The sequence below is a fragment of the Bufo gargarizans genome, chromosome 5 (assembly GCF_014858855.1).
Source record: "Bufo gargarizans isolate SCDJY-AF-19 chromosome 5, ASM1485885v1, whole genome shotgun sequence".
NCBI classification, from domain to species: Eukaryota; Metazoa; Chordata; class Amphibia; order Anura; family Bufonidae; genus Bufo; species Bufo gargarizans.
The window spans coordinates 65391585-65408673 of record NC_058084.1 but is presented as its reverse complement, the minus strand read 5'-3'; the positions used below and the strand labels follow the sequence as shown (position 1 = coordinate 65408673).

The 17089-nt window shown below is 43.8% G+C and overlaps 1 protein-coding gene across 1 annotated transcript in view; it reads left to right on the top strand.

Moving 5' to 3' along the window:
• STAU2 (staufen double-stranded RNA binding protein 2) overlaps positions 1–17089 on the top strand; it is a 283250-nt gene that overhangs the window by 122185 nt on the left and 143976 nt on the right. Inside the window, 1 exon segment of the mRNA XM_044294063.1 lies at positions 10132–10269. Coding sequence (XP_044149998.1) covers positions 10132–10269 — 138 coding nt within the window.

The following is a 17089-nucleotide window of genomic DNA, read 5'->3' as shown; positions in this document are numbered from 1 at the left end:
ACAGGCCCCATAGAAATGAATGGGGCTGTGTGAAAATCGCATAGCATCCGCAAGCAAGTGCAGATGCTATGCGATTTTCACGGATGGTTACGAAGGAGTTGATGTAATTACATAGGGATAAGGTCCATTCACTTTATTATTTTCCATTATAACATTGTTATAATGGAAAAAAATAGAATTCTTTAATACAAAATGCTAAGTAAAATGTCCATTGAGGGTTCAAAAATAATTTTGAAAATATTACTCCCCTCATCCACTTGATCACGCAGCCGGCATCATCTTCTTTCTTCTTCCTGAAGGACCTGCAAAAGGACCTTTGATGACGTCATCGCGATCACCATGTGGTGAGCAAAATAATAAAATCAACAGAACACCAAACCCGAACAGTGAAGAAGTCAGAGTTCGGGTCTGGGTACCACAGTCAGTTTTTTTTATCACGCATTAAAACGCTTTGCACTTGAACGTAAGAAATTAAACAATGCAATCGCAGACAAAACTGACTGAAATTGCGTGTGCACTCGTCCGGGTTTCCCCACAATGCATCCGGACCAAATCCATGACGCCCGTGTACAAGAGGCCTAAGGCCCCTTAGCAGACGAGCGTTCCCCCGCAGTGAGTCCGCCTCGCAGCACCTGGCCTGACCTCCCATCGCTGCCAGGCGTTACATAGCATCAGTGGCGCACCTACAGGGGCGGTCCAGCGGGTCTGGAACCTCCCTAGAACAACTAGCCCCCCAAATTTTTTTTTTATCCTTCAGGGCCGCACCGCCGATCACCACAGGTGGCGCGGCCCTGGATGTAATTGCGGGCATTTGCGGCGGCGGTGGGGGGGGGGGCAGTAGGAGATGAGCGCTTCCATTGTGGAAGTGCTCATCTCCATATCTAATCCATCTGTATCGCTTTGCGCGCCGCATTGTTATTTTCCTGCAGAGCTTTTAGAATCGCCAAGTAAAAGAATCAGCGCAACACACTACACCCCTTCCCTGCATTTTTAAATATAAAGGGGGCTTTAAAAATTGAATTAGCACAGCGCACTACACATGCCCAATTTTTTGCTTTTTGGACCCCCCTAGACAAAATTCCTGGGTGCTCCCCTGCATAGCATTATATTGATTTATGATGCTATTGTAACTGTTACAGTTCTGGAATGTATTGGATCACACTGACAGCATTATGCCAGTGTTATCCAATACATTCCAGAACTGTAATTTTGGCGGGATAAACGAGAGACAAGGCGCTCATAGGGTAGTATTGTTTGGTAAAACGTTTTAGAGAGAGTGCTGTATCAGTAGTTGTACTCACCTTCTGGTGCTATGCTTATATAAGCACAGCACTTGCAAAGGCGGGAGGAATAGGGGTACAATCCGGATGAGGTGTGCTGCCGGTATCTTTCTCAATCCTAGGAGTTGCCAGTACTCCAAAGGAGTGATGTAGAATACTGTGAAAGGGCTGTGTACTGGCTTGTACACACTATGATACCTTTTGGCGCAAAACCACAATAGCAAATGTCGTCTTTTAAGAGATATTTATTTGTTCAGATGACAACGCGTTTCGGAGTGACAATACTCCTTTATCAAGTCTTTAGGACCGGGTATACACGGTTGGCAGGGCTGGTCCAGTTGCTGGTGCCGGGTCCTGTCTGTGTATAGCTTGACTTAGTTGCCGGAGAAATATAATTTTTCAGAATGCTTTTCAGGATTTTCCAGCACGAAGGTGGGCCCTGGGAGAAAGCCATCGTCAGCACGGACATGTGACATTTGTTTTGTTTTCCACGTATGTCTAGAACGTTATTAACCACACATGGTTTTGATATAAAATGTGCGGTGCCATCTGTGAGGGAAGTATCCTGTCTCTAAGCCACTGCTGTGGTTTTTCCACTGACATGAAAAGCTTGAGACTATAATAATGTCAACGTTTTACAAGCAAGGCTGCTAGACCAAAGGACTTATACGGGGAGCACATGGTGCAAGTACCAGCCCTGAAGTAGTCACTGCATGGAACTAGCTCAACTCTACCATGTTTTTTTTTTTTTTTTTTTCCCACTAGGCCGAAGTTAAATGTAATACCTAGTACCTTTATACTTTTTTGTCACCTGATCTGAGGGAGTTCCAAGTGAGCCAGGAAGGTACCATGAAGTAACTTGACCATACTGCTGACTACAGTGGAAAACAATGCACCTGGTTCCAAAACCAATTACAGCATATTTGGATAGACCTGCTACCATGCAGTGGGAAAGTGGCTTATTATACAAATGAGCATCTGCCACACAGTGCCTCCTTGATGACCCATTCTAGCCTACCATGCCCAAGAGGTTGTCCAAAACTAGAAGATGGAGTCTGCTGTTTTTCCTGAACCAGCACCCCACCTGTCCATGGGCTGTGTCTCGTATTGCAGCTCAGCTCTATTCACCAAATAAAGGCCATGGACAGATGTGGGACCATTTCTGTGAAAACACTTTATCGCTAGTCCTCAAAAACTACTGTAACTTGACCTTCTTGTCTTTCTCCCAGTCTTAAAGGGATATTCCGGTTATGTGAAGTTTTCCCAGACATATCCCCTTCTTCCCACACTCATTTCATGCTCCGATGCTCTTCCTCTGCCCTGTGCTGTATCGTGCAGGGCAAGGGCTTTTTTGTGTACATTTTTGCACTGCAGTGTTGCCAGTTGTCACCACCAGACATCTGAGAAGCTCTGACAGATGTCTTTCAGAACCTCCTCCTTGAGCTTCCCTTTGTTTTGCTTTCATTTTCTCATCTCGTTAGCCTCTCTCAGCTGTCATGTAGTTGCACTGATTGCATCCCTTTAAATCCCTTCCCAGACTGCTTCACTTTGCGGTTTATATTCCTTCCTGGAGTGTGTGCATGCTGATCCTACTTCTGAGTCTTCTACAGATAAGTTTTGTTCATTCATTTGTTTTTTTCTGTTTGCTGGATCCCAGGTGACGCTGACTCCCTCCATATCACGTGTAGGGAGCCGGTGGCCGTGTCCCCTCACTATTATAGGGTGTTCAGGTGTTATACAGTCGAGGTACGAGGATATGCGATCATCTACTATTGGGATTTTCGCATAGGCTGAGCAGTCAGGAAGAGAGCCAGGTCTGATGCAGGGCTCTCCCTTTTGTTCCTTAGTTTTGGATCCAGTGAGTCGGATATTCATTTTGTGTCTTCTAGTTTCCTGTACACCTTCCGTGACACCAGTGTCATCACCAGCACTAATGGGTGGGCTTTAGCGCTGCCCTAGACTGTTTTATAGGCTAGGGAAGCATTAAAGCCCGCCCATTAGTCCCGCTCACGTCACCGGGCTCACTGGTAGGCGGAATACTCCAGCTTTGACAGCCAGCACCATTTTCCCCTTTTCTTTCAAGTGATATCACAGTCACTCTTTTGAAGAACATATTGAGGGACATTTACATGTCTTTATGCCACAACATTGCGTAAAAAAGTTGCAAATTATGGCGCATGCAATATGTGCACAATAATTTGTGACTTTTTAAGGCTACTTTCACACTTGCGGCAGTGTGATCCGGCGGGCAGTTCTGTCGTCGGAACTGCCCGCCGGATCCGCCGATCTGGATGTGACTGAAAGCATTTGTGAGAAGCATCCGGATGCGGATCCATCTCACAAATGCATTGCAAGAACAGATCCGTCTCTCCGCTTGTCATGCGAACAGTACGGATCCGTCTTGTATCTTATATCACATTTTTACCGGTCTGTATTTTGAATGCTGGATCTGGCACTAATACATTCCTATGGGGAAAAATGCCGGCATTCAGGCAAGTATTCAGGTTTTTTTTCGCCGGAGATAAAACCGTAGAATGCTCCGGTTTTATCTTTTGCCTGATCAGTCAAAATGACTGAACTGAAGACATCCTGATGCATCCTGAATGGATTACTCTCCATTCAGAATGCATGGAGATATACCTGATCAGTTCTTTTCCGGTATAGAGCCCCTAGGATGGAACTGCCTGCCGGATCACACGAACGCTAGTGTGAAAGTAGGCCTTAGTGAGAGGGGGGAAAAGCTTAATACATACATGATATTACTCGGCAGGCTGTACCAGTGCCAGGTTGATATTTGGTTGCTGTACACAGCGGCTGTGGTTGTCGCACACTGTTGGATATGCTTGCCACAGATTTCCTTGTTGCACCTCACGTTTCCTTGTTCCCAGCTGTTAATGGCAGTCTTTTAGATTTTCCATTGCATGGCTAAAGACATCCGCCGTTCCAAAGAATGACTATACAAGAAAGGAAAATAATTTCCTTCAATCCATTCCATTTATTTGAGCATTTTACCCATGGAAACATTACAAACCGAATACACAATATCATTCACTTTTCATACTCGCTGTGATATTTCTGTGCTTTAGGGGATTCTGAACCATGTCTTACAATGTCTCAACTTTATTCATGTGTGAGACTGAGTCTTGTTTTATGGTAAAGGAAGGAGACTTGTGATTGTAATGTGTAAATCTGTCCTCCCATATCAGTGTAATGATCTCTTACAGTGGAGACATTGCTCTACTGATAACAATATCCTCCTACACAAGTGGTGTATCTCAAGGGTCTGTCCTGGATCATGTTTTTGATTTGACGTAGGAGAAGATTTGGTAGGCAAGGTTGGCCGATGACACAAAAGTGTGTAAGTCTGCCTCTGGGGGGGCAGGTCGTGCTGTCTAAACAGCGATCTGCTTCCCAGAAACAGTACAGCTGTATGAGAATGAGGGATCGCAATACTATGGAGGGGATCGCTGCATGCAAAGGCAGTGCTTCACCTCCACTTAATGAGCAGCCGACTCTTGGGAAGGAGCGATTTTTTTCTGACAATCTGGTGCCCATCTAAATCCACCTTAAAGTGAACCTGTCACCGGGATTTTGTATATAGAGCTGAGGGCATGGGTTGCTAGATGGCCGCTAGCACAGCCGCAATATCCAGTCCCCATAGCTCTGTGTGCTTTTATTGTGTAAAGAAAACGATTTGATACATATGCAAATGAACCTGAGATGAGTCCTGTATGTGAGATGAGTCAGGGACAGGACTCATCTCAGGTTAATTTGCATATGTATCAAATCAGTTTTAAAAAAAAATAAAAGCACACAGAGCTATGGGGACTGGGTATTGCGGATGTGCTAGCGGCCATCTAGCAACCCAAGTCTTCAGCTCTATACACAAAATCCCGGTGACAGGTTCCCTTTAAATGTGGTTCTTTGAGTCAAAAATGATTAGACGTTAGTTGAGTATCTGCACAGATTTAAATCACAGCTGAGGTCGGCGCTGCTTTGATCTGCGCAGTCCCCCAGTGACCTTGAAGGACAATTCTTCCACCGCCTAATAGCCAACAAATGTACTGTAAAGGGGCAGGCCTCTGCACATGTTTCTTTTGCATTGAGGGTGACCTGGTGTTTTGATGTCTAGTGAAGCAGAGCGTTGCGTGGCCTATGTGATTGCCATTGTGCAGCCAAGATAAAAGCAGCACAGCACATGGGCAAGATCAGGTTTCTCGGACAGATTCATGCCCAGACCATTAACTCTTAGTCTGGACACCCTTAAATAACTTTCCATGACTTGCATAGTCTGGATTCAGACGTACAATACAGGAAAACAGGTGCTAGCCTAAACCATTAACTGCACACTGATGTGTGATTTAGAACAATGTCCTTAACACATGGGTGCTTTCATTACCTGTTCTGAACTGAGGACCTGTAGCCTCTTCTGACGTGTCTGCTTTACCAGCTACTTGCATGCCCTTTGTAATCACATTTTTGGAGAATCTATTCTTATGACTCTATGGGGTGCCATTCCTTTATTATTCCTGTTAGAATGTATGAATGTATTACTGGCAGTTTGCAGTGAAGGTCCAGATGGGTGTTATCAGTTGGAGTTGTCTCCCAGCACACTCTTGAAACGATCTAGTCATTGCTACCAGTGTAGTGAGACACCTCCAACTGGTGACGCCTATCTGGACCTTCATTGAAGGCTGCTGGCAGTTCATTCATGACTTCTAGCAGGAATTATAAACAAATGGCACAACATAGAGCCATAAGAATAAATGCTCCAGAATTGTTTTTCTATAGGGACTGCATGTAGCTACTAAACCAGACCTGTCAGGGGAGGTTATAGGTCCTCTTTAAGCTCCAGGCTGGCCATACAGATTCCCGCATACACATGCAGGCTTGGCTAAGTGTTATTTGTTCTCAATACGGAGAGCAGATCACCTTTGAAAATGAATCTACCCAATTCTTTCCCCTGATATCCATTCATACAAGTTAGACTACTTTCACACTAGCGGCACGGACCTCCGGCAGGCTGTTCCATCGGGTGAATAGCCTGTCGGATCCGTCCTGCCGCTAGTGACCGTGTGCCCCTGGACTGCCGCTCCGTCCCTATTGACTATAATGGGGGCGTGGGCGGCGGCACGGCAGCGCACGGCGATAGGCTGCCGGAATAAATGTCGGACAGTCCGGGGGCACACTGTCACTAGCCGCAGGATGGATCCGACAGGCTGTTCACCCAATGGAACAGCCTGCCGGAGGTCCGTGCTGCTAGTGTGATAGTAGGCTAAGGTTGTTCGGTTTCGCCCCAGAATTGTTAAGTTCGGCCAACTTTTATCTGTTGTGTCTGGCCATCTTTAGCCCTTCTGCAGATTGGCGTATTGTACCATTTATAGTATTCTGTTTTCCATTTGTAGCACCCAGAACTCCATCACTTAAGTTTGGTAAGTTTTAAAAGGGTGTCTGGGCTACAGATATTGGTGACCTATCCTCAGGACAGGTCATCTGTATCAGATCAGCGGGGGTCTGACACCTGGCACTCCTCTTTGGAGTTACCGTGATACTTGTGCAAAAGCTGCGTCTTCTACAGTGCTTACACGCACACCATCTCCGTTGTAGCGGCAGTGCAGGGTAATTATAGCTGTTCATCCCTATCACGTGAAGGAGAGAGCATGGTGCAATTACCCTGTTCCGCAGGTAAGCATTGAAGAGGATGCAGTGCTTGCACTGGTTGGTGAGGGTGCAGAGAGTCGGAGCTCCACCACTCTTATATTGATGACCTATACTGAGGATAGACCATCAATATCTGTATCCGAGGAAAACCTCTTTAACATTGAAATATAAACTGTGAATGGTTACTCATGGGTACAATACCCAAGCTTACTGGCCTGGTCCTCACCTTACTAAACTGTGGCTCCACAGTCACATTGATTGTTTTATCTGCTTGTGTTGTCTAAAGACCTCCTTACATGACTTGATAGGAAGCGATTGTCTCAAAGGTAGCGTTCCTTCCCGACAAGCGCCTGCTCGACAGTGGAGGAGAAAGCTGCAGTTGCGCGCATCAAGCTCCTCCACAGTATAGGGAGGAGCAATCACTAATGCTGTCGCTCTTTCTCATACAGAATCATTATTTGCCGGCAGCAGACTGCTGTTTCACTTGTTCTAAGGGTAATTTGCGGCAAATTATCTCTAACGAGTGTTTGTACGAATGCTCATTAGCAATAATCTGCCTGGTCATCGGGCAGAGTAAAGCACCCTTAAGGCTACAGGAATCTGCTGAGAAGTGAAGGCTTCACCTGGGATTTATTGGTCTTAAATAACATTTAGTGATGTCCTTTTGCCCCATTACGTTTGGGATCATTTACAAAGACCGGTGTTTTATGCTGGTCTTTGATTCCTTCCTACGGTGCTCAAGGTTGCGCCTAATTTATAAAGAGGCATGCATCATAAAACGGCATGTTGCGACTTTTTGTTACGCCAAAAACTGACTTAAAAATTTCAGAAAATGACCCCATTGTGTTTATGATTTTTTAAATTAAATTATTCATACCTTCACTTTCGTCGTGACCTGAAGGTATCTGTAGACAATTGATTTCTTGGCAGCTAATTACCTAGTTGCACGCATGCTTGTATGAATTGTAGCGGCAGAATGGCGTTAATGGTGCAGAGTGAGGCTACTTTCACATTAGTGTTAGCAGGGTCCATCCATACTAACGCTAACCCATGTGTGCAGCCAGTAGTCCGCTCCGGACCCATTCACTATAATGGGGATGGGCCAGTAGTCCGGTCGCAGCACGGCAAACATGTCGAGAGGCGGCCGGACAAAAAAACGCAGTATGCTAATGGAGAAAATTGTTGAAATCTGCAGAATATCAATTGTTTGTGCAGATTTCCCTCTTTGCAATGCAAAGCGAAATCCACATAAACGGCACCGTCGTGTGCATGTACCGATACCCTCAGGTTTTCGGCTGACTTATGTCTTTTTTGGCAGGGATACCTTGGAAGGGGAGGGTGGAGTTGTGGTGTTCATTTCTGGCCAAGAAACTTTTAGTTAGTGGATGCCTGTGGCCAGCGTAAACCTCTCTGAGCTAATGAGCACAAAATTGCCTGCTTTAATGCTTACTTTTTATCTTTCAGATCTTTTTTTTTTTTTTTTTTCTTCTGCCCTTTATCTTCATCGGCTTCCCAAAAGAGAACTTTAGAACGATGAGCAGTCTGTAAAGAATTTGCTCTTAAATGCGGTGCTTCTACAAGATTATAGTCAGTACCTTGGCAATTACACCAAGATCCATGTTTCTTCTCATGTGAGGCAATTATTGCAGCCCTTGCTGATGCTATCAGAGTACCAGACTCCGAGAACGGGATGTCTCTTTCAGCCCACGTGCAATAGCTAATTTTCTGCCATTAAAGCCAAGCTAGACATGATTTAACAAGAAGGTGCCATCAGGTTGGGTCAGCGCTTAAGCTCAAGCAGTCTCCAGTTTTTCATTTTAACGAGACTGCCTTCTTAATGTCGTATATTTATTACAGTGCGTCTTCTGCCGCAACTTGCCCCTTAAGGAATCATTTTTGTAATGGGCCTACAAAGCATGTTGCCAATGCTGGCTGGTAATGGCGTGTCGTTATGAGAAATACAGCCCACTAACAAACCCATAAAAAAGTCCATAAAACAGACATTAGCACATTCACTGAAGTCTTCCTGGTCAGTTACATTGAAATACAAGCGCAGCTTACAGACTGCTACATTCAAGCTGTTATAGGGGCCTGTCATCGGAAAATAAAGGATTTACAACGCCATTTAAAAGTCAATGATCTATTCCCTGTGCAGAGCTTTGCTTGAGTCTTGGAAGGTGGCCAATACAAGAAGACGTCTAAATGGCTCTTGTCTGAACTGACTTCATTTTGATAGAAATTTATTTATTTATTTTTTTTATATTTTTTTCAAATGTTGCTGACACCCAATGGCGGAATCATTTCTCTTCTCTTATTACTGCTAATGCAAGTAACCTCTCGTAGCCTTTCCTGTGTGACTCAATATCCTTCCCCTGACCACATTCTCCATTTCTCTGTCACCTCTTTAAAGTGTCTGTCTCCTTCCACTGGGATTATAAGCTGTTTCCACTGTCGTATTTGCCCCCTTATCACTAAGAAATATTTTAACGAGGTATCGGGAGTAAATGCTTAGAGTTTTGGACTTGTTTATGACCCATACTTTAACATCCTCTTAATCCCCTCGAATGTGACTAACATAGTAGAAGAATAAGCTTGAAGTATCTCATACCACGCTGTGTTGCTATTGCAAGTCTTGGGAAACTGACTTAATATACACATGGCGTTACTATAATTTAGTCCAAAGTGAATACTTGCTCCATAATGACCATAGAAGTCATTGTATCTGGGTGACAAGAGTTGACTTTCCTAGAGCCCTGAACAGCATGTCTACTTAGTGATATTACTGGCTCTCTATGGTATGGTCTGACTGGTATATCTAGAGATCCCAGCTTGACCCACCACCCATTTCGATTAACAAGGGACTGTGGCACTCGTTAGGTCCCACATATTTCGGCACCACTCATGTCAGGTACTGGAAATCTGACACTACATTCCGAAGCAATGGGCCTTTCACAGTTTTCTATTCAGGATTTCAGTGAGAAATGAATGGCGCTAAAGACATTTGTCACACTATAGTTTGAGAAAGCCGTGAAGGCACATACTCACTGGCATGAGATATGTTTGAGTGGATTTCCCCTTTAAAGTCTACAGTGGAGACCCTTTAACCAGAAATCTGTACAATGCTGCACCTCTTCTTCATCCACAATGCTAGAGTCTCCATATATCTAATTACATTGATGTTTTGCCATAGGCCTCCCCAGAATATGGCCAGGGAATGAATCCAATCAGTCGCTTGGCTCAAATCCAGCAGGCTAAGAAGGAGAAGGAACCTGAGTATGTATTGCTGTCAGAAAGAGGAATTCAGCGCAGAAGAGAATTCATTATGCAGGTAATGTATCAAATTTACTATTCTTTCTGCCATTTCGTTAGTGAACGTTATTACTGCTATATAGAATTAAGAATCTGAGGTTACACGGTCTGCCGGCTCTTTACTCTTCAGCAGAATAAGTCATTTAGTCGTAATGACTGGTCTATAGTACATAGCAAGAGCCGTCATGCAGGTGGGGGCAAGGCATAGACCCTACAGGGAAATAGCCCAGTGGATCGATGCTCAGTGGGCCACCGGAGCTCAGCTCCATTGTGCATTAGAAGGTTTGCATCTGTCTTAGGCCCCATTCACACGTCCGTAACGCATTTTGCGGACCGCACATCGCCAGCACTAATAGGACATGTACATCGTGCTGCCCATAGAAATGAATGGGTCCGCAATTCTGTTCCACAAAATGTGGAACGAAATTGTGGACGTGTGAATGGGGCCTTAACATCATCACTCGTCCCTGTTGCATCCATAGGGCACAATATGGCGGCAATGACGTGATTGACAGTTGTCTCTGCTGCCCCTGGACTGATCCTTTTCCGCGCATGAGCTTAAGTTTCTGCACACCAGCAGAAAACTATGCATCCAGCACTGCGATGCTCACCACATTGAGCCTTATGGATACAATGGGGGGATAAGTGTTGATGTTCGCACAGCGCACCCTGTCAGGTAAACGCTGTCCGCTGTAAAAAAACTAAATACAAACAGTGCCAAAAGAGCCATTCTTTGGTCATCTTGCCTCACAAAAAGTGTAACCAAGCAATCTAAAAGTCGTGTTTACCCCAGAATAACAATCTCTGTAATCGCACTGACCAGCAGAATAAATATAACATATCATTTTCTCTGCACAGTGTATTCTGCAATAACAAAACTCAAAAAGCAACTTCCCAAAAATGATCAAGAAGTTGTATGTACCCCTAAATAGAACCAAGGATGATGGCAACTCATCCCACACAGAGAAAAACATATGGTTGTCAGAAAATAAATGGACTGGTACCCAAGAGACTGTTCAATACCAACATGGTGCCCGTAAAACAATCCATCAAAATCTGCACCGCAAAACCCATATGGCTCTTCTTCCCTTGAGTCCTGTGGTGTGCACCTACAACCAGGGATGTTGCTAGGGTCTCAAAAGATCCAGGGCCCAAGCCCCGATGAATATGGCACAGTTTTCTAAGTCGCACCCCCCCCCCCCCTCCTCCTCCCACACACCGCATTTTGCTCACATCCAGGGCCTCCCAGATGACGTCTCCTCCGATGTAGATCTTCTCTGTTATCATCGTCTCCATTTGGTCCGTACAGCTTCTTTCAGCTGCCTTGTCTCTGCAGAGTGTGACACACAGACATCTTAGCTTCCTCACTTTTCTATCATCATCCCCCAACCTGGAGTCCACACAGTGTTATCTTGCTGCTCGCTGTGCACCCCCAATACCCCAAATACTATTCTGGAGAAATAATAGTGCCCCTGTGCCCGCATTAGTAGAAGAGCTCTCCAGTATTAATAATGCCCTTACAGAGCCCCCAGTAGAAATGAGGCACCCCTATTGTTTCCCCAGTGGTAATAAAGCCATCTGTACAGACCCCTCAGTAGTAATAAGACCCCCATAGTGCTTTTAGTAGAAATAAGGCGGATCTTTAAGTCCCTCCTATAGAGCCCCCAGTAGTAATAAGAATGCCTATAAAGTCCCCTGGACTTGCAGTGCCCCCTTTAGTTATATTCCTCCCTCCACTATACAGTCCCATGTAAATAACATCACACCATCTCTCCTGTCCCCTCCAAAATACAGTCCTATGTAAATAACATTACTCCCCTCCCTCCAGCCCCTCCAACATATAGTCCCATGTAAATAACACTATTTCCCTCCCTCTGCCATAGAGTCCCATGTAAATAACATCACACCATCTCTCAAGCCCCCTCCAATATACTGTCCCATGTTAATAACATCCCTCTCTATCTACAGACCTCTTCAAAATACAGTCCCATGTAAATAACATCACCTCCTCCCCAGCCGCCTCCAACATGCAATCCTATGTAAACATCACCCCCTCAGCATTCAGTCCCATGTAAATAACATCATTCCCCCCACCAGCCACTTTCAACATATAGTCCTATGTAAATAACATTGCCCCCTCAACATTCAGTCCCATGTAAATAACATCACTCCCTCCCTCAGACCCCTGTAAAATGCAGTCCTATGTAAATAACATCACTCCCTCCCACAGCCGCCTGCAACATACAGCCCCATGTAAATAACATAATCCCCTCCCACAGCCTCCTTCAACATACAGTCCCATGTAAAGAACATCAACCTGCTCCAGCCCCCTCAACATTAAGACCCATGCAAATAACATCATTCCCTCCCACAGCCACCATCAACATACAGTCGCATGTTTTTAACAGCACTCCCCCCTACAGCCATTATCAACATACAGTCCCATGTAAAGAACATCCCTCCCTTCAGCCCTAGCATACAGTCCCAGTTAAATAACCACAACTCCCAGCATGCCTCTGCCGCTCCCTTCACTTACTTCTCCTCATCAGCAGACATCACCACATCTTCTTCCCCCAGTACTTCTCTTCACTGCCATCCTCTCCTGTACTGGTCACATAATGGTGACATCATCGCAGGTCCTTTTCAACCACTGCCTGTTTTAATGGTCACATGACCTGTGATGTCACCACAGGTCCTTCAGCTCTTCCACTGCATTAGATTCAATTGTATTGCCTTTCTGAGAACGGCAATACAGTTGTATCTAGCTGGCAGGCAGAATATTTGGGGCCTGGGACAAAATTTGAGGGGTCCAGGCCCCGAATGTTTTAACCTAGCAACGCCCCTGCCTACAGCAGCTTACATCCACTTATTGGGTGTTGCCGTATTTAGGAGAAAATGGGTAACAAATTGAGGTGCTTTTTCTCCCGTTACCCCTTATGAAAATGCCTTTGGTGTCAAAGTGCTCAGTATACAACCCTTACTAAATTCCTTGAGGGATGTAGTTTCCAAAATGGGGTCTTTTTTGTGGTATCCACTGTAGGGGTACCTTAGGGTCTCTTCAAAAACCTCTTCAAAAATAATTTCACCAAAATCTGCCCTCCAAAAACGCTCCTTCACTTCTGACCACTGCCATGTGCTCATAGAGCAGTTTATGAACACACATGAGGTATTTCTGTAAACTGCAGAATCAGGGAGATAAATATTGTGGAACACCTCAATTGTTAACAAAGTTTGTAACATCAGTCTTGAATAATTTGAAGGGTTTTAGTTTCTTAAATGGGATAATTTATGGGTAGTTTCTATTATGCAAGCCCCTCAAAATCACTTTATAACTGCATTGGTGCTTAAAAAAACAGTTCTTGAAAAAATTAGAAATATTGCTTCTTCAAACGTTCTAACAAAATAAAATGACATTAACAGAATGATGTAGAACAAATTGAATGGAATTTGGAGAGCACTCAAAAATATCGGGAGATCAAATTGAGATCAGATGCATTTGTTGGTATAAAAAATATTATTTATTAAAATTCACTAATAGTGTAAAGTAAAAAAATCCATATGGTGTTTCCACAACCATTTACTTTACACCATTAGTGAATTTTAATAAATAATATTTTTTTATACCAACAAATGCATCTGATCTCCATTTGATCTCCCGATATTTTTGAGTGCCCTCCAAATTCCATTCAATTTGTTCTACACGTTTCTCGGGTTTGGGGTGTTGCCCTTGGCGTGAGCACCATCTCATGGTATTATATGCTGGTGAGCCACTGACCTCTATTCTTGTAATTAACAGAATGATGCCAACATATAGTAGACATATAGAGACTGTTGATTGATAACTATTGTATTAGTATTTGTCTCAGGCCTCATGCACAAGACTGTGTGCCAGCTGGGCCCGTGCAAGGGCACCGGCCCCATTTACTTCACTGCATGCACTACTTTTTTGTGGTGTGGAGGCATGGACAGAAACCCCACAGAAGCACTCGGTAGGGTTCTGTGCCTCCGTTCCGCACCGACCTTCTGCATTGCAGACCCATTCAAGTGAATGGGTCCGCATCTGTGATGCGGGGTGTACACGGCCGGTGCCCGTGTATTGTGGACATGCTATTTGCGGGCCGCAATACGGCCGTGTGCATTAGGCCTTAAAAGTAGATATAAGTTTTCTATAAAAAAATATTACCTCTAACATGAATGTGTCTCAAGAAAACAATCTCAGAATTGGTTAGATAAGTAAAACCATCCCAAAGTTACCAGATAAAGTGACACATTTGCAAAAGATTTTTGTCAGATTTGCAAAAATATTAAAGGAGTTTTTACTCTGTAGACCTAGAGGTCATCAGTATCTAGAGAGTAGAAAACCCCTTTAAACCCATAGGAATATAGCGAATCTTCCATAGACTACATTAGTAATACACTGCAGTCTATGGAACAAGTGGTCAGAAGATCAAATGCTAAAGTCCCCTAGGGGGAACGTTAAATAAAAAAATAAAAAATATATATAATATATATATACAGTACAGACCAAAAGTTTGGACACACCTTCTCATTCAAAGAGTTTTCTTGACTAAGAGTTTTCATGACTATTAAAATTGTAGATTCACACTGAAGGCATCAAAACTATGAATTAACACATGTGGAATTATATAGATAACAAAAAAGTGTGAAACAAATGAAAATATGTCATATTCTAGGTTCTTCAAAGTAGCCACCTTTTGCTTTGATTACTGCTTTGCACACTCTTGGCATTCTCTTGATGAGCTTCAAGATGTAGTCACCTGAAATGGTTTTCACTTCACAGGTGTGCCCTGTCAGGTTTAATAAGTGGGATTTCTTGCCTTATAAATGGGGTTGGGACCATCAGTTGCGTTGTGGAGAAGTCAGGTGGATACACAGCTGATAGTCCTACTGAATAGACTGTTAGAATTTGTATTATGGCAAGAAAAAAGCAGCTAAGTAAAGAAAAACGAGTGGCCATCATTACTTTAAGAAATGAAGGTCAGTCAGTCTGAAAAATTTTCAGATTGATAAATGTGTTCTTGTGTTATTAGGGATATAACCCATGTAATCTTTGTTTTTTCTTATTTTTAGTTGACATTTCTGAGGGGTTCAGAATCAATCACTAGTTTTCTAATTACGGTATATTTTCAGTTTACAATGGTTGTCTTGGCACAAGGAACCATTGTAATTTAAAAAAATACACGTCTGCTTTTCTTTTAAATCTTTACATTTAAAGAATTATTGTGACCTTTTAATATCACTTAATCTAAACTTAGCATAACAGGTCTAATAGTTTGGTAAATGAATATTAAAAGCCCAGAATATAACTCCTCTAAAGTTTGCCAAGGGAACATTAAGACCTTTCTCAAACATTATGAAAAGAACACAAAGACCTTCAGTATGTTAAGATTCCATGGTTTCTTTTTCTTTATTATAAACATATTTTTAAAAGTAATTTTCTTTATTATATGTGCCTGTTCATACAAAATAGTACATCTTGAAATGTCATAATTTTTACTTTTGCCTCTGGAGCACACACAATAGGCTGGACTTTCCTGTTGTCAGCTCACTTGCCAGATTTACTGTATTGGAATGCAAATTCGCAGGTAGATCTGAACTGTTTGATTACCTGTCTGACAACGTAGTGGAGCTGAACCACCTTTCGACTTTGGAAAGCACCTGTGATAATGATACGGAATACACTCTGCGCAAAAACACTAATAAAGGCAGGTTTACACTGCCCGATCCAGCAGAGGATCTCAAAGTCGGGACAAAACGCTTTCGTTTTGTCCCCATTCATTGTCAATGGCGACAAAACGGAACAAACCAGATCAGGATGCATTCCGTTCCAGTTTGTTCAGTTTTTTTTGCATGCTGCGAAGCTTGTGTCTGGTCTGCGGATCTGAAAAATTGGATCCAGGACCCATTGACTTACAATGATTTTAATGCCAGTTTGTTCAGTTTCTATTTAATACAACCGGATCCGGATGAAAGTGATGCATCCAGATGTATTAAGGCTACTATCACACTTGTGTTTTTTGCCTGATCCGGCAGAGATCAGCAAAAACGCTTCAGTCTCTGATAATACAACCGTCTGCATCCGTTATGAATGGATTCGGTTGTGCTATCTTTAACATAGCCAAGACGGATCTGTCATGAACTTCATTGAAAGTCAATGGGGGTACGGATCAGTTTTCTGTTGTGTCTGAGAAAATGGATCTGTCCCCATTGACTTGCATTGTGGGTCATGTCTGATCCATTTTGCTCCGCATCCCAGGACGGAAAGCAAACCTGTTACGGTGGGGAGTGGGGAAAACCCCCCAGGAAACCGGGATCAGGGAGCAGGTCACCACCTATTGCGTCCCTAATCCTCGCCCTAAATCCTGGTAGGATGGCTCATACCTTTGGCCCTGAGTCGCCCTGAGAATTCCCCACATAGGAGCAGGGGAGAGACGACCTGTTCTTCCCAGACACAGAAGAACAGGAGTCTCAAATGGCCTAGCTGCAGGTAAAAGTTGAAGCCTGAATACATTAACAAAGACGGCAGGTAAGCACACAGAAACACACTTACCTGCTGCAGCCACCACGACTGGAACCTGTGCATAAGTACAGGAGCCCACACACCAAATAGAACACCGTACCAACAACACACACACAGGTATCCAGCACACCAGATACTGCCCTGGACCCCATGCCTCAAGGTGCACGGCAGACCCAGCAGTGCTGCATACAAGCTTATGGTTCACCCCTCCAGGTAACCAGCCCCCTTCCGGAGGTAGACAAGGGAATGTCTATCATACATGCTGGACAACACAGACAACACACCAGACATGTATCAA